Consider the following 18,614-nt stretch of genomic DNA (forward strand, 5'->3'; position numbering starts at 1 on the left):
ATTAATGTGGAGATGAAAGAAAGGTTAGGCTGGCATCCGGAGTTTGGTGATTCTGAATCGACAGTTCTGTCTCTGCGGCTTTGCAAGCTTACTGTCCTTAACTTGCCTTATAATGTATAATTATGTAGCTAGCAATTTACAGAACCATAGTCTTTCTGATTCTGGTCCTTGCAAAAAGTGGCTCTTGTGCAGCGTGCAGCTGGCTGCTGTTACAGCATGTTGAGTGTCACAGGCTGCTTAGTGTATTTTATGTACAGAAATGATCTTGTAATAACAGATACATATTCAGGCATTGCCACTTTCTCAGAAAAATTCCTTTTATTTTTTTTGCTTTGTGAGGGAACATAATGCAGCTCAGGACCTGTGTTCTCTGAAGCCGCAGGGCTGCTCCACAGACTGGTATGGTTTAAATACTCAAGATACCTCCTGAAAATCAAGGCTGGAGGTCTCCTCCTCTTAAATGTTGAAATGAGGCAACTTGGGTTTAGTAGAACCAGTATTTTCTTTTTCATGTAGATGGTTTCTGGCAGGCGGTTCAACTTCAATTATTATTATAGTTAGGCTTTCACACATTTATTCTGAAAACCTTTTGAGCAGCAAAGATTCTTTAATTTGTGCTAGATGGAAGCCAACAGAAACTTATTGTGGTTGGTCATGACATACTACGAGTGGTAATACAAAAGGTACAACAGAACGGTGTGATTTTGAATTGGGATCCAGATGTTCCCATCTCTCGTAACACTAGATAATCCTGACCCTGACAAAATTCAGCCCTCACTTTGAATACTGCTAAAGTGCGAGGATGTAGGAGTGTTTTCTCTCTGGCTCCTAAAAAGTATTTGTAAAGCTTTTTGTTTCCCCCTTGGGGATACCCAGGATGGTATCCATTACCAGCTTGCTATTGCATAGCCTCAACTGCATAACATCTTCTAGGCAAATATAAGGGACCAAGAACGTACAGAGCGTGTTCTTGAAGATTTTTTCTGCCTGGGGAAGGCCCTGCGTGAGTGGATTTTGGTTTCTGTCCAGGCCAGGCAGCTTTGCCTCTTGTGCAGCGGAGATCCAGTGCTGTGCTGAGCTCCTGGCCGGAGGGGAAGAGAAGTTGCTTTGCAACTGGCCTCGGGTCCGGTGGGAGTCTCAGGGGCTCCATAGCTTTGGTGGCGCTGCCTTGGGTCGGTAGGAAGTACGGACACTCGGGGATGTCGTCATCTTCTCAAGAGTCACCACCGCCACGGTGCGAAGCATCCCTGTCGAGGTCGCTGATGGCTGGCAGGATGAACAGGCGGGAAAAGTTTTTTCTTTTTCTGTGGATTTCAGACACATGGAGGAAAAGACGGGGAGGGGGGGAGCCCAGCGTGGCTAGTGAGGAGCTTGGTGACAGGTCGGTGGATGAAGTTATTTCTCTCTCTCTCTCTCTCTGTGGGAAGTCATGAAGTTTCCATGTTTAAGCCCTCGCTGCCGAGACGGGGGTGTCGGGCGGCCCTGGTGGGCGGGGGGGGGGGGGGGGGAGTCAGGCAGCCTTGGGGAGGGGATCAGGCAGCCCTGGGTGGGAGGTCAGGCAGCCCGGGGGAGTGGGGGGGTCAGGCGGCTCGGGGCGGTCAGTCCGGCCGGGCCGGGCCGTGCCGTGCCGGGGGTGGCGGCCCCTGACGTCGGTGTGCCGGGCCGGGCCGAAGGCGGGGCCGGGCCCGGGGGCCGGTGCGGCTTTATTAGCGCCGCAGGTCGCGGTGCGCGGCGCAGGCAGCAGCAGGAGGCGGCGCGGTGACTCGCCGCCCCACCGCCGCCCGCGCCCAGCCGGCCCCGGGGCTAGCGGGGTGCAGCCCGCGCTCCCCAGGCACGGCCCCGGGGGGGAGGAACCCGCCGCCGGAGGGGCAGGGAGAAGGCGCACGGCGGGAGGAGCGCGGCCGGCGCCGGGAGCGAGCGGTGTGGCTGGGCGGCGGTGTCCCCGTGATGGTGCTCCTGCCCCTGTGGGTAGTGGCAGCCGCGCTCCTGGGGCTCCGCGCCGCGGCCGGCCGGCAGGTGAGTGGCGACGGGGCCGGGGAGGGGGCCGGACCCCTCCCGCCCTTCCCCTCCGCTCCTGCCTGCCCCTGCCCTGCCCTGCCCGCGGCCCCCGGAGCCGCCGCGGGCTCCCGGCCGGGGCCAGCCAGGCCGTCCGGGGGGCGAGCGATCCGGGGGTACCGCGCCGGTGGCCCCCGGACCGCGGTGCTGCTCGGGGGTCCTTGCTGTCACCCCTTCCCGCCCCCCCCCCGGGGAGAGCCCTCGACACCCGTCCTGCGCGGGCTCGCCGCCTGCCCGGGCGTTCCGGCCTCGCTTTGGCCACCGGACGAACTTTTTGGCACGGTGTCACGATGTGTGGAGGGGGTCCTTCAGAATCGGGGTTTCGTAGCAGCTCTGCTGATGAGACGGAACTTCCACGGACTCTGTTAGTATCTTGGTGGGAACAGCTGTTTATTCAGTTAAGGAGAAATGCCAGCCCTGGAAACCAAAAGCAGAAATGTAGAAAACGGTGCAACACACACCAAGTAATTTTTCAGCCTTCTAGAAGCACTTTGCTGTCACACGTTGCATAGTAATTACGCTAACAACTTTGTGCATGTGTTTCTTTTCTCTTCCGCAGGCTGGCAAAGAACAACAGATCCGAATAGGTAAGTCTGTTTAACTATTATTGCTGCTATCAAAATGGAAATAAAAGAAGTAAGCTCACCAAACTAGTTTGTTTTCTGGAAAAATGATCTGTATGCAGGCAAGCATTCCCTTGTGTACCCCCACACCATTACCACCCAGGAGCATTTGTAGTTTCACAGTGATGTGGCATGACTTGAATTTGCATGCCTTCTCATTATGCGGTTTTGCATCCTGATACGTCTGTGCTTCCCTTCTTAAATAAAAACCGACAAAAGTTAAAAATTGCAGCGTGCTTAAACTAGCTCTCTGAATATCACAGCAGATCAGCTCTGGGTCAGACACTCTGTCTTCATTTCTGTGTTTCTGAATCAAGGAGGAAATGCCTACTGTTTGGCTAGGGCAGACCATGTCTTCATACCATTTCTCGTCCATATTGGAAGCATTCAACCTTTCCTTTTAGCTGGAAGAAATGTGCCTAATGCCAAGGCCTCTTCATATTCTCTTGATAGCATGGGGTGCATGCTGCATGCTGAACAATAAACGTTATAATACACGTAAGAAAGTGCAGTGCGGCAAGGTCGTTGTCTGTGATCAGTGAGGGTACTGAAGTGAAAGGTGTTTGTTAGCACCCACAGGGTGCTTTATATTTAAAACTTAAGCCTCTCTGACTCTTTCCTAAGACAGGAAGCCTCGTATAATTAGGAGCATGCGCACACAGTTTAGCTTCAGAAGATCTGTGTTTGCTTAAACCAGCAGATAATTTAGTGCTCTATGGGATGGAAGAGGATGTAGAAAGATGCAGAAGCTGGCGTTTTCTCTTCCAGGGCATTAGTGCAAGGGTATGCCATCTTACACGCTCCTCAGCTTGCCCAGTTGTGAAATGAGCCTTTCCACAATTTGCTGTTGAGTGCTGGTGTCCGCGCTCTGGAGTGTGCTCTGGAGGAGCTTTTCAACGAGAGGAGCGGTAGCAATGGGAATGGACCCCAGGCAATTCTATTTCCAGTTGCCATTAGACCTCCAATTCTGAGGTTTTGGTTCAGGTTTTGATCTGAGATACTGTTCAGAAAAGGAATTTCAAGTATTTCTCTAAATTTTGGAGGTCTTGTCTCAATTTCAGTTCTGGAACTGCATTCTTCCCAGCTCAGGTTGATTTCCACTGTGATCAGTGAATAATGGGAATTGAGACAGTTAGGTAGGTTTAAATCTAACTGGCAAACAGACTTTTTTTCCAGTGGTATGCTGATCCTGTGTTTTATTTCTATTCGTTTCCATGAGAAATGGATTGTATTTGAATTTCAGAAACCAGAAGCTGTACAGGAATGTGTTCTTTTAAATTATACAGTACATCAGACAAAATTCCTTAATCTGGAAAATAACTTTTTTTCCTTTAACTTCTTCCTTTCTTTCACGGTCCCAGCACTGCTGTAGTCAGGAACACTTGAGGCATACAGGAACCGCGGGACATGGCATGGTGGAGGGTGACTCGGACCCCCTGTGCCAAGCCCCCCGTGCCAGGCCTGTGTGATCGGTGTGGGACAGGCTCTCACCTGGTTTTGGGGGCACCTTGGGAGCTTCAGCAGCTGATGATGGCATCTCACCCTCCTCTCCCCAGGAAGGGGCATTGTGATGGGTTTTGGTTCAGACTAGCAGTACCAATGAGAGTGATGGCTTACCAAGACCAGACTGTAAGCAAGTACCTCTGACTTTCAGGAATTGAGGGTGTTTTGCTGAGCAGAAATCTGTGTTTTCAAAGCACAAATAGCTAGTTAACACTTAGGGTCATTGGCATTTGTCCTATGCTTTGTGATTTTTAAACTGTTAATATTTCAAGAAATGTTTGATCCTGTAAATTCTGATTCAAAAAGTACGGCTTACTCAGTTTAGGGTTTTAATGACGGCAGTAAAACCTGCATTAGGATTGCCTCCAAATGGGTTGTCCTACTTTTAAGTCATATTAAGTGTCACTTTGCATCGGTGTTGTATATTTTGATTTGGCCCAGGGCTGGCTGCTGTCAGCAGCTAATCTTTTCTCATAGTCTGGAAAGTCACTTAGGACAAATTAAAACATATAAAATTTTATTTTTTTAAAATATTGGTACGGAATATATTATAGAGATAGAGAGTTACCCAAGCTTAATTAACTGCATTAACATGTAATGTACTGCAAATGCCTGAAACTGTCAGGAGGAAATTGTACTGTTGTCACTAGTGAAATAGCAACACTGAAGGTGCCAGCACTCGGGCTGCTGCTACGTTTTGCTTTTCCTGCCTCAGCCTCCCACACAGCAGAGCTCCATTGTGGCTCAGTGCGACTTCTGGAAGAAAACTGGAATGTCTAACCTGCAAAGCAGCAGTGCCAGGCTGCCCCTGGCTTTTATACATCCAACTTGCAGTGCTTAGCACTGAAGCGTACTGCATAGCCTCCTCCCTATTCAGGTGCAAAGCTGTGTGGGAATTCTCAAGAAATCCCACCTCCCTCTTCTGTCTTGTCTTTCTCTCTGGGCATTTCTGCCACCTAAAGGCAGCCAAATACAGAGTGAATGGTACTTCTCAAGTGAGCCAGATTGTTGAAAGAGAGGGACCAAAACTGCTTCTTAGTTTCTGGAAACCACCAACCAGCAATGAAGGCAGAAAACAGTGATGACAGAACCCCTGCTAGGGTTGTCCCTTTGTCACTGCACCATCTTTTCTTGTTATTAAGCAGCACTTTGCTGAGTGACTGGAACAGCTCTGTGCTCATCGCCATTGTGGTTACCTGAGGGATGGAAGGGTAGTCTCTCAGAACATGGAACACTCTTTGTATTGAAATACCGTCCTCTTAATTCCTACAGCAGCAGGTAATTTTTTTTTCCAGTACTTCCACTGCAAAGCTGGATGTCTGATTGTATCATAGCTTGTGAATTCCCTTCAGAAGATGCAGGCACAGTGATGCTCTGGAGGTGTTCCGTTAGATCCAGTCCTTTGGCTGAGGTAGCTGAGCTTCCTGACCCCACAAGTGCATTCAGATACATCCCTCAGGAGAGGCAAGGGAGCTCTAGAAGCTGATGGTAGCTCACTGGTCATCCCATCAGGTCAGGGTGGGACAGTCTGGGACTTGGCCCGCATGGATGGGATGTTATCAGGAGTTCCCGCACATTTGTTGCCTTGCTCAATACCCAGCACCATCTTTGCCAAAACAGTTGTGCTTTTGGTATAATATTAATAGGTTTCCACATTGCTATTCCTATTGAAATATTTGCTAGCAATATAAAGAGGCAGGTGTGTACTGCACATAGTAATTAATCTACATCTCATTGCCATGGCTCAGAAAATGTTTGGGCAAAAATGATGCTGCCAACCCTTTGACTCGGTGGACGTAATTTCACAGGTCACGGTGGCAGGTGAAGGAGCTCCTGTGATCAAAAAATTAATTTGGTCACAAAAGTTGGTCCTCTGGCTGCAACACAGAAGGCTGGAAAAAGGAGAGCCCTGTTATCAAAATTTGTTTACATGCAAAGTGAGTAAAAATGTTATCAGAATAATGAACACTAAATGAGGTTTAAATACTTTTTAAAAGAAAAAAAAAAGTAATGTCTTCAAACTTGGGTAGCTTGTTTTAGACATAGAAATAATTTGTCTGAACTTTCAGAAATTCCTCCTTTTCCACTGCTTCCACTGATTTCAATTTAGACTGTGCTTTTGAAATCTTTTTTCTTGAGTGGATGTTTATGCATTTGGAATTCTGCTGTGGACAACCACATGAACAACTTTCATCAATGTATTTCTCAGAATCTTATACTTGGAAAAATAACGCTTTTCCAAATGCAGGTGATGATAAAAAAGAAAAAGAAGTTTCGAACTTTTGAACCTCCGTTGTCCACGGTTGCTGTACAGTGCACAGGCAACTACTGTGAACCAGTGGCGTTAATTCTTCAGTTTCATGTGTATTTGAGGGGAAAAAAGTTTGGACAGCCCTCTTCCAGAGACATTCTCCAGCTAATTGTGTTTTGGCACACAATGAAAGAATGTGATGTTCTGTCTTAAGTGCTTCCTTTCAACTTAAACATTGTGCAACTGGAGCAGCAGTTTAAAGCCAGATTTAAAAAATGAAGAAAATTTGAAGTTAAGTGCTTTTTCTATTGCTCTGTGTTTCTTCTCTGATCATTGCTGTAAGCTTTGAATTAGTAGAACAGATCAACTCTGAAATTTTAGCATAGGAAAGGGAACACCTACAGCTGGAATAGCATTTCCTAAGACCATACAGTCTATGGAAAAAGGGTAATATAAGTCAGTGGAGGAGTTTAGATGTCTTTAGCGTTCAGTCATGTCACATTTAATTTTAATTGCCTTTGAACAAAAGGCATTTCCTCTTCTAGCTCAGCATTTGGAGACTCTGGAAAAGGCTTTTGCTGACTCAAAAACTTGACAGTTCTTATTTTCCATCCTTTGTTCCTACCTTCTTGTGGCTAGCTGGCTGTTCTTGTTATTAGCAAAATAACTTTTTTTTTGCCCCCGCAAGTAGAAATTTGGGAATACTGCTGCAAGATGTGCAACACAATTTGTCAGTTGTGCGGTGAACACAGAATTTGATCACCAGACTGTGGTCTCTGGCACTGAACATCCTGCTTCTAAAAAAAAAAAAAAAGCCACGAAGAATCTCGACGAGGTAGAAGGAGGAATGTCAGTCTGTGAATGAAATCTCATCACTGAAGCGTGGGGAATGTGAGGATCTAGATTTTTACTTTGACCCAGTTAGGATCTACAACCCAGCAGCTCTGTCTCCTCTTTGTGGCCTAGTATCTAATTAATAAAAATGAGTTTAGAGTTTTAATTTGGTCCCTTCTCTAATGAGAGAGATGAGCAATCCTCAGTCAGAATTCCCAGTGTTTTAGATGGGACTTATCCTAAGGATAATGTTCTAATTAGGATACCTGTTTTAGAACCTGATCTTGTAGGTGCATGGCAAAATAGGTTGAGTTGGCTACTGCAGAAAAACACACTGTGGCTGCTAGCTGTAGGACATGGAGTACGTTTTCAGAATAACGGACTTGAAGATGATAAGGAACTTTTCACTTGGGATATAGTATTTGTGTATTGTGTAAAGATATTTATAGTGCAAGAATTTAAATGTCTATGTATGCCCTACTAGTACCATAATTTTTTTTTTCTGTCAAATCCCTCAGTAACTGGCATAAAAGAAAATTGGAGAAAAAACAGTTATATGAAGCTGTTAGGAACATTTTCCTACTAAAGTTATTCGTTGAATGCCTGAGTCTCTTAAAAAAGCAGCCACTGCTATGAGGAGAGAGGAACTAGCTACTGAGCTTTTTCCTCTATTAATTCTCAGTTCAAGTGTGATTCACACTGGGAGTGGGTAAAATTTAGCTCATTTAATTAAGTATATTTATTTGAGGAATTCTCAGTGGCACTTAGTGGTAGCATCTGAGCTATCCAATTGTGGAGTTTTTTTAAATGAAAAGTATCAGTAATATCACTCTAATACTGCTTTAGCCAGTTCTCTTGGGAAGAGAAGAGCTAGGGAATAATTATTTCCATGCTAAGTGAGTGTCCTTTTAACTCTCACATAGTCTAATCACAGGCAATAAGACTTAGGCTTTGGTCCAGATCTTAGCAGCAGTTTGGCCTGCAGCTTGACCTGGCCCAAGAATGTGTCTCCTTCTCCTTTTACAGGATGAAAACTGGACACTGAATATCATGATTACTTCCAGATTACAAAGGTCTCGCAGACGAGATAAACTCCATTGATGGAGTTGTTTTACAATGATGTGAGATTACTTTAAGGCAACGGGAAACACGTGTGTGTGTGTCCTGATGCAGGGCTGCAGATGTCGTAACAGGAGAAGACCCTTCTCAGAGCAAAAGAGAAGATTCTTTTCCTTTTCTCATCAGTGCCTAAGAATAGCAGAGAGTGGAGAGGGAAAAAAAAAAATTCTCTTAGGCTGATAATGCTATTTTCAGGATATGGGTAAGGGACTACACAGAAAGAAGCTTTTTTGAGGGTGGGAGCATATTGTATTCTCTTAGGCAAATTGGAAGGTTTCCTGTCAGCTAATGCTGCTAATTAGGCAGGAATCCTGAGCTGACTGCTGGGAACCACAAAAAAATGATAGGCAAATGGGGCTTTCATTGCTGTCACCTTTTTTCTCCCGCAGCTTTGCTTTCTTGGCCAAGGCCTCTGCTAAAGCAGGTTAGCCTTGGGAAAACTTCTGCTAGTGATTGGTTGCCCACAGCCTTGTCTGGCCACTCTGTTCAGGTATCTGTGGATGCTTTGGCACTGATTAGAGGCGACTTCTTGAATCTCCTTGAATCAGGATTGTGCCGTGGAGCTTCTGAGGTATTACTTGAGGAGTTCTTTAGTGCCATCAACAGACTGCAGTTTTGCTGGTTCTATAGGTTCTATGCGTTGCCGTGAAGTGCAGGATTTAGGTACAACTTTGTAAAGTTCTCTGTTTTGTTTTTTTATAATTAGCTCATCTGTTCATTTTGAACTCTGTTGCTCAAGTTATGCAAAGAGGAAGGGCAATAGCAAGTTGCTGGGTAAGGGGATTTGCTAAAGGAGATCTGTAGGGGGAAAAGTTACTGTTTGTACCACTGCTGACATAGATTAATTTATCAGTGGTATGTGATATCCACTGGATTCTTTTCCCTATTCCAATTTTCTGCGGAAATATGTATGCAAATTGCAGTTGTAACCAAGCACGGCACTTCATTTTCAAAATCTTAATGGAGGTCTTGACACAGGAGCAAGCAATTCTGTTTAAGGTGTATGAAGGAGTTGAATGGCATTTCTTACAAGAGAATTCAAAAGGGTCACTGCCTCTTCTGTGGCTATTAAGCAAACCTAAACCCCAGGAAACTCCTCAGATAAATGTAAATGAATATTTCAGGGTTTTCTCTGTAAGTTTTATGAAAATAGAGTCATGAAAGACCTGCTTCTTGAAAATTTTGGCATGTGGAGGGTATTTTGCATGCGCTTAATGTGTATCCCAGCATCTGTGATGTGTGTTTACTTGAGATGCATAACTGGGCACAGCTTCTTGTGTTTGTCCACCTTGGCATGATCCATGTGCTGTCTCTGAAGCTGAAATGGCCTTCCTCTCACATTACCCTTGGTTTGTCGTACCTTGCTTAACGTGATGATGTGTCAGACGCTTTTCTGCTTCTTTCTTACACACCCTCTCAGAGCCTGTTTAAAAGTAGTACAAAGCTTTTTTATAATAACAATAGTGTTAAGAGTATTAAAGGCCTTGCTGTAGGGTACCCAAGTGAAGGTTTATAAGCCCAAGTGTTCCAACTAGAGAGAGTAGTGACGCGTACCTTACGTTTGCCTACATTAGATTGGTGTGCTTATATCCAGACTAGCTATCTAGTAGATAATTTAATGCACATTGGTGTGGTAAGTGGCACCGTCCCCTCTCCTTTTAAAAACCACACAGGTTTTTATCATTCTTCAGCTGAACTTGTCAATGGAGTGATTTAGGGTAGCTCTAACAGGAATCCTAAATTGGGAATTTTGGAAGAGGGAGATGCAAGGCGGCGAGGTCCTACACAGATGACGGTGCAGTAGTGGTGGTGTGTTGTGTGGTCAGTGAGCTGGAGCTCTCAGAATGAGTGTAACCCTTAACAGGCAAGGCAATGGCCTGTTGCGTCCTTGCGCTCACCGTTTGTCCCAGTGACGTGCATTTCTGTCACTGCACATCTGGTCTAAAGTCTTCAACCTCATTCTATGCTCTTGTTGTAATTTTAGTTTGGTTTTGGGTATTTCTCTTGGCAGAATCACGAAAAAGCAGACCGAGACCGTATGGGTTAGTGATTCCAATTAGTACCAATGCAGATGGAAGCTATATCTCCAATATCCTCTCTGCAAGTCACCAAAGAAGATCAACGCGGGAGGTATCCCAAAGCCCCAAACAGCTGTATTTTAACGTCACTGCATTCGGAAGGGAATTCCATCTCCGGCTGAAACCCAACACGCGTTTAGTGGCTCCCGAGGCCGTAGTGGAGTGGTACGAAGATTCTGTGGAAACTGGAAACGATGCTGGTAACACGAATCGGACTAGAACTGCTACAGAGCAATTATGGAAAAGAGAACCTCTGTGGACCAACTGCGCGTATGTGGGAGACATAACTGACATCCCTGGAGCTTCTGTCGCTATTAGCAATTGTGATGGTCTGGTAAGGCTACTTTAATGGCATTAATGTCCAATATTTTACTACTTTGTACACAACTGTTGTTGCTTTTTAACTACACATGGCTAACGATGTCATTTAAAGAACTTACGTTTCTTAGATCCCTTAGAAAATGCCTCAGTACCTATTGATGTATACAGTCCTACTGCTTTATTCTGGGATAATTTCTCTGAGTGTGATGAGCAAAGTCCTTAATGTCACTGGTGTGAGAGAGGGAAATCAAACCTACATTTTGCTGGTTTTCCTTTTTGCTTTCATGAGGTGTCACAAATGGGAAAATTAATAACAAAGTCATTTTAAGACTTAAAAGATGACCTTTTGGTGAGTGAATGTAGAATTTGGCATCCAAATCGTCACTGTGTACTTCTTGGGTAGTACAAAATCACAGCCTGCCCTGTAGTCCAAGAATAGCAACGGATTTAAGTTTTAAAGGGTTTATTTATAAAATAAGCATGGTTTTTGTTTTCTTACATGCAGTTTTGTTTCATCAGAAGGTATCGTATGAGAATTGAGTGGTTCACATCTATAAACGGTTCATTCTCAAAACTGCTGGCCTGATTGCTGCGTTGGTTGAAAACACGTGGTATTTCGTTGTGGCTTCAGCAGATGCAATGACTGGCTTGGTACACAAATCCCATATTGAAAGACTGGGCGTATATTGAGCACACATACCATTCGTTAATTCAGTCATGCGGTAAAGAAAGCTAACAATACTTACCTTGTACTCTTTAAGTAGCAGGAGCAGTGGTGGAACACGACTGCAACATCCAGCAAGATTAATGTAGTGGTTACTCTACTGCTATTCATGAGAGGAATAACATGAACAAGTCTGCAACAAGTATCCCTTCTTGGAAATAGTTTTTCTTCTTCCTGTCACATGCCACATGTTAATGATTTGATTCCATTTTGTGATAAACTCTGACTAGCAAAACGCCCCACCTCCGCAGTGTGCCTCTGTCACTGCAGGAGTAATTGCATAAATGTCTCAAACTCCTGACTGGGAGCTTCAGGCTACTCACAACCAAACCTCCTTGACTTTCCTTACTTAAAGAAAGGGATTACTGGTGGTTACATCTGATGCGATCAACTAACATCAGTTTGGTGTGTTTTGTTTGGGTTTTGAGTTTTTTTAGGAGAATCTGTTGGCAGTGTGCAGTGTTTACAAAGGCCGTGTGGAGATCTGCCTGGATAGATACAGCTTCCGATGTAGTTCTTACAGTGAAGGAGACCCTCGAACTGAGAGCTGTATTTTAGCAGTAATCCTGAATAAAGTTCTTGTGTTGAGACAGCACGTTAAGACAATAAATTGGATTAAATAGATTAAGGAGTACAGCAGCTTCAGCAGAGATCGCCATGTGGCTGACAAGCTGCTTGTGTTGTGTTTTCAGTTAATTGAAATGAAATAGTTGCTGTCTTTACAACCCTCCATGGGTATAAGATGACAGCAGATTCTGAAGGGGTCTTAAGTAAAGAATAGGAGATTTCTCGGTTGTGTGGCTTATTGCCACTCTTTTCTCACAGTACCCAGGAGAAGTCCTTCATGTGCTTTCCATGGTTTTAGGGACTGGACTAGGAGAACATGTGCTTTCTGTTTGAGGAGGAGAGTGGGTAAATGCTCCTGAGTCACTGTTCTCTTTGTTCATCTCAACCCAAGCTGTCTCATGCAGTCTTTGAGGGGCTTTGAGAACAGCTCACATGCTGAAAACTATCTTTTTGAGCACTTCTGTGTGCTTACTTCACCTTGCTGTTATAACAGTCTTTTGGAGCTTTAAGCAAGTGAGTGGGAAATAAGTCAATAAACCTGAAGATTGATGGGATTTCAGATTTATTTTTTATTTTCCTCCCACCAGCTCCAAGGTTAGCAGAAGTAACTTAAAGTTAGCAATTCTGGCTTCTCTGTTGCTGTACTATGCATCTCTCAACCAAGCTAGAATATTTGATCCTCAGTGTATCCTAAAGATGTGAAGAGTAAGATAATATGGCTTAACAGAAACTGGAACAAGAGTGAGAAATTCTAGGGCCATGTGTCTGTTGGGAAGATTTATTTTTGACTTCAAAGGAATTTAGACACACTCTCCAGTGTAGCCAGCTAGGTTGCTACCTTTTGGAAGAAAGTAAAGGGAATCGCTGTGTTAGCAATTCATGCAATGTATAGCTTATAAAAGAAGTTTGATATCGTAAGTAACAGAAAAAGAACACGTGGCTTGCCACAAGGTAGTGAAACACCTTGCAGATTTTATTTTGTGCATAAGGAGATTTTTCATCATGACTCATAAGACACCTATTGATAGTGGGGCAAAATTGTGTATTGTGCTAACATGTACTTCATAGACATTGCTGAATTTTATGTTGTTTAGTGTTTGCTCTCAGCACTAGGTGAGTGGTTTTGAAGAACATAAGCGTGCTAAATTTTGATCGCTTGATTGTGAATATATGGACTAATTGGCATTTGCACTAGTAAAGCAAGATTTTGCTCATGGTCTCTTCCTGAATCTAAACTTATATTTAAAAACCAAAATACCTGAACACTTTTGTTTTGAAACAGTTTGCATATCTACTTTTGCAGTAAAAGTCATCTGCATGCCATTAGTTTTGCAAATTCCTTTCTTCACATGTGCTTAGTATCCCTTGAAAATAACCCTATTTATTTAAAAAAATCGCATGCATGTGGATGCACTTGTCATAGCAAAAGAACACTTAATTAGTCATGTAGAAGCTGGCCGTTGTTTTTATGACTGTGTTTTGGAAAGCTGGTGCTTCTGCAGGTTTCTATTGTATATTTCTGCTGTTGTTTTGGTCAAAATGGCAATATTTGTTGTCACAATATTTATAGAGTTTATCAAATGCTTGCAGCAAAACTTGTAGCATCAGTCATCAAGCAGAATCATCCTTCCATGGTTCAGATAGACATAGAGGAGTCCTACCTTGTCTCGCTTCAGGAGGACTGTGCAGTTTGTAGTGCCTCGCAGAATTTGGCCTTCTGGTAATTGATCTCTGGTACCTACTACAGTTACTGCTGCTTTTGTCTGCTCCCTGTGTTCATGTTACTAAAGCTTGCTCTGCAGTCACAGTCTTCTGAAGTTCAGATGGTGCTGTTGTAATGCAGAAGTGTTGACCCAGCATTGGGAAGAACAGTGATGAAAAACCTGGTACTTTTTCTGGACATTTATCCTAGTGTCATGCTGACATTCATCAGCTGAAAGTTACAGCATCCTTGGGCTCTGTGGGCTTCTGCAATTCTATGATCTCTTACCAGGGAAGGGTTAAGGAGAAAAGCTCTTAATAACTATGATCTGCAGATGGTAAAATTGTAGTTGCACAGGCAGCAGCCTAGATTTAAGTCCACTGATTGATCCCTTGCCTTTTCTTTATTTGGCTTGGATTTGTAAATGTTCAGAGACAGAATGTGTTGTAACAATGGACAGCCGTACAGTTGTGCGGGCATGGTGAGACCAGGCAGAAGGCTCCACTTACACAGACAGTGCTTGAGGGGTACATGTGCTCCACTCACATATGCGTAGTCCTTAAATTCTTGTGTTCCTGTGTCTCGTTCAGCCTCCATCCTGCTTTTCCTTCCTTTTAGTGCTTGTACAGTAACATCTTGCCTCTGTACTCTTCTGCTGTCCTATCTTATTAGACTCAGACTTACTAGGGGGGAGTAAGTATTATTAAAGATTATGGCAAGCCTTCCTGCATGAGTGGCCCAGCCCCTTCCCTGTTTACATCTGAGTAGTGTCTTCCTTTTTGTCCTCCTTATAAAGATCAGATATTCAAACAGTCATGAAGAAGTTAATATAACATATCTGATTTAGCATGTCAGGTTGTGTTAGTGGTGCCTTCTCTTCTGTATGACTGTGGGAATACATTTTGTGTGTCTCTGCACTAAATGAAATGTTTAATCTAATGTAGATTCCTAAGCAAGGCAGTTAATCTACTCCCAGGTGAGCACATGCTGGACATACACTATACCACTAATGTAGTTGGCTTCCTGTTCTAAGATGCCAAGATGCTACAGGAGGTTTAGTGGCTTAACTATTCAAAAGTGACTAAAGTTTATCTGACGTTGTAATTCGTTGCTAAGAAAATACTGGTATGCATCTAGAGGAGCATATGGTTTAGAAAAGTGGGAAAATAACTGCAAGACATTCAAGGAAGTGGAACTAAGTTCAAGGCAGATTTGGCAAGTGGCACTTCTCAGAGGTTGGTTATGCCTGGTGCAATGCTCTATCTGCTGTGGAAGATGCAGAAAATGACCAGCCTCAAAAAAAATTACACATGTTTCAGATTGTAGATAAACAGAACACAGCAAACTTAGCATTTAGAAATATCAAAGTTTTAAATTAGTCTCTACCTTTTGTTGTAGAGAAAATTACTCCAGTTTCTCAATTAGCTTTCTTGCTTTTGTAACAAAACCCAGACAGGTGTTGGTATGCGATTCCTTTAGACTGTATTTATGCGTTGAACTACGTTTTTATAGACGTGTGCCTCCTTGTTTAGGTTGTGAACTGGTTTATATTCACATATATGCAATGTCAAGCGTGAATGTTGTCTTCCATTTCTTACAGAACATTAACCTTACTTGTTTTAAATGGAAGGGCCAGACACAGTATGGTGAATCTTTAACTTGAGATACCAAGTAAAATGTGGCTTGTTTTGTTTATTGGAAAACCATGGCCTTCAAGTCCAGGGCTGCATACACTCATTTGAAAGTACAACTGTTTGCAAATGAAAGATCGTCAGTAGTCTTCCTGCCTTTTAGTGTTCAGCTGTCAAACCAGGGAAATCCTTGAAGACAGACCAACTGTCAAGAATTAAAAACCCAAACCTGCTCAGATCTATCATTTGTGATGGATTATTCCTCGCTTGCTTATTGTCATCCCTTTTTCCTAAGGATATCAAGACATGAAGAAACTTGTGTGTGTCTTTACCATCAGTATTTTCACACAAGTTAATGTGCAGCTGTTGATATTTTGGGAGTTTTAACATATCCTCAGAGTTTGGTTTTGATTATCTGACATGACAATCCACTCACACAGGCCTCTTGAAAGTAGTAAGACTTCGTGTCCTAATGTCAGCCTTTGTGAAAGGAAGCTGATGAGAGTTTCCTACCCTTGGTGGTTTTGGCATTCTTTTCATTAATAATTATAGTTATTTGATGTGTCTGAGCAGAAGGGTGTAGAGAGATGTGCACAGTTACTTTCCTTTGGCAGATAAGTTTGAAATACAGGCTGAAGTATCTCAGACTAATGATATTTGTACAAAGCCTTGGTTCAGGAAAAGCCTTAAAAATATGTTTTAAGTTCAGGCATGGGGTTAAGTGCATATCAGGATCTAAGCAGTTTCAGGCTGTTTTGATTTGTTTCAAATGCTTTTTTTATTACCATTGTTTCATCAAGACTGAAGTATTAAGGCTTATTTCTTGTTCGTGTGTTGATACGAATGTATTGTTTCAACATGATTTCCCCCAAGCTGGCAAGGTGATGTTACTAAATGGAGAAACAGCTTTCTAGGAGATGGTGATACTTTATCTCAGTGTACTAGGATAGCATTTTGGACACGAACACTTGAACTGCTGCTGAGCGTCTGGTGATAGCACATGGGAAACTCTTGACGAGGTTAATTCCAGTGTCCTAAAGAAGAATATTATTAGGGACCCACGTGTCGAGCAGGGCTGCTGTGGTCATCGGAGCATGTCTGCTTCTTGGTGCAATAGCAGTGAGCATGTAGAGGGGTGCAGCTGTGGCAGGAGTCGGTGTGGGTGCTCTCAGGAGGACCAGGTTGTGCATCGAGGTTCGAAATTGGGCTGTCCCCTGGTCCCTGGAGGTCTCTCCCTGTCCACGTGCTGCTCTGCATGGATGGCAGCAGTGTCTTAGGCTGATTTAACATCCTTATATTTGTGCTACCTTGCCCCGTTGCATGCTTCCCACAGTAATTACATCCTTGCAGTGAACTCCCTTAACCTGCCATGCCTGTTCTTACCACGTGTGTTTTGCTGTACTTGGCAGCCCTGCAGACTTATTAACTGGGCTTGATAGGTTGCAGCTGCCTCTTTGGATAGACAGGCCCCATCTGGTAACCTTAGCCCATCCTCCCTATTTGACTGAACAGCCTTTGGTCACTGTTGGGCTGGGCTTGGACTTCATCACTGTCACCTCTCCAGTATGTAGCACTTCCTAGAGGCTGATACAGACCTTTCAGAGGTAGTAATCCATTATAAAGAGGATTTCTCAAAGTTCAGAAGCTGCAGAAACTTGGAAAAATGCAATGCCATGGTGTTTCTGCATAAAACACTGAGGGAAGGAGTACTGAGAAGGGAGGTGATGGTGATTGAAGTAAAATGTCAAATTAGTGTAAAATAATATAATATAGAAGTTCTTTATATGTCTAGTTTGCTTTTCCTTGAACTCGTCACTCAAAACAAGCAGGTACTTCATCTTCTACTTTGTGTAGTCAGAGTTTATGCAGATGATTGCTCAAGCTCCATTTATTTCTTCTTGTTTGTTTTTATAAGTTTTTCTAATGGGGCCAGATTTGGACTAGTGATAGATTTGCCTCACTTAGCTCTTGCATCTCCTCCTCTCCTCCTGCCTTGCATTTCTCCCATTCTTGCTTAGAACAAATTGCCCTTTCCCATGTAAAACCTCCCTTTTCTTCCAAAGCTCGCATCAAAACTCAATTTTGTGAAGTTTTCTCTATCACGGTAAAATGCCAAAGAATTTGTGTCTGAAGTCAGATACCATAGGTAGATGTGTGAATCATTGAGGGAGCATTTGCAAGAGATGAGGTGAGCATGGAGAAGATCTGAGGCCTTCCAAGTCCCAGCTCAGCTCTTGCTCCTCTCTGCCTCCTGCCCTGTTCCTCAGGGAACCTCAGCCCATGACCAAAGTAAGATTAAAGCCAATCGAAAAGAAAGCTCTTTTTTAGAGGTGCAGAGCAAAACTATCTCTGCTTCAGCAGACAGTTTTAGAAAGCAATTGTTCATACCAACTTCTGGCTGCCTGTTCAAGGATGATGAATGGGGGAAACCTCGATGCTTTGTACTTAGTGTACAAAGTAGGAAGTAGTGAAAAGGGTTATGCTCAAAGTTTCCACTTGGTTGTATGCTTTATGTTTTCAAGGCTGACTGAACTGCTAAGTCCTCCTCTGAAATTATAATTTTCCTATGGGCTGCAGCTCCCTCTCCCTTTGTTCCAAGAATTGCGTGGTCATAGGAAAAACTGAATAGATATACAGTAGTACTGCTATGGACTTAATGTAGACCAAAGTGGGCCAAAATATAAGGAGCCACACAAATATCTTCCGTAGCACGGAAATATGTGATCAGTTTGGGTAATAGGTTTTCCAAATGGAAAAAGATGTCATGTATTTTTAAAATGGAGCACAGAAGCAAAAGGCCTCACGGTCTCACTGACCTGAAGAAATCCTTCCTGCAAGAGCTGCTCTCCTCCTGTCTGGAGAGAGATGGATGTAGCCCTGTCCACTGCTGCTTCCCCCTGCAGAAGGTGCTGAGAAGAGTCCTGGGTAAGGAAAAACTGAGAGTGTGGCCTGATCTGGTTAAATAAATAAAATAGATGACATATGTCGCGCATCCCCACACAATGGTTCCTGTCAGTTGGACTGATGATAGAACAGAGACCAGCTCCTACCATGGCAAAGAGTGAGGGGACTGCTGGGGAACATCAGCAGAGGGGTTACAGATCTCTTGGGCCTTGGACTATGAATCAGGACCAAGAAAATCCCTTCCAAGAAAAGGAATTGTGGACAAATCTGAGGATTTTTTCTTCTTCTGTCCTTCCCCAAGC

At 43.7% G+C, this 18,614-nt stretch overlaps 1 protein-coding gene across 1 annotated transcript in view; it reads left to right on the plus strand.

Annotated features, from left to right (window-relative positions):
- The first annotated feature begins 1,778 nt into the window (after positions 1–1,778).
- The window catches only part of ADAMTS3 (ADAM metallopeptidase with thrombospondin type 1 motif 3), a 126,266-nt gene continuing 109,430 nt past the window's right edge, over positions 1,779–18,614 (plus strand). Inside the window, exons 1-3 of the mRNA XM_074867028.1 lie at positions 1,779–2,016; positions 2,615–2,642; positions 10,397–10,797. Of these exons, the coding sequence (XP_074723129.1) occupies positions 1,948–2,016; positions 2,615–2,642; positions 10,397–10,797 (498 nt within the window). The 5' untranslated portion in view covers positions 1,779–1,947. The remainder of the gene's footprint in view (positions 2,017–2,614; positions 2,643–10,396; positions 10,798–18,614) is intronic.

Source organism: Strix uralensis, chromosome 4 (genome assembly GCF_047716275.1).
Source record: "Strix uralensis isolate ZFMK-TIS-50842 chromosome 4, bStrUra1, whole genome shotgun sequence".
Taxonomy (NCBI): Eukaryota; Metazoa; Chordata; class Aves; order Strigiformes; family Strigidae; genus Strix; species Strix uralensis.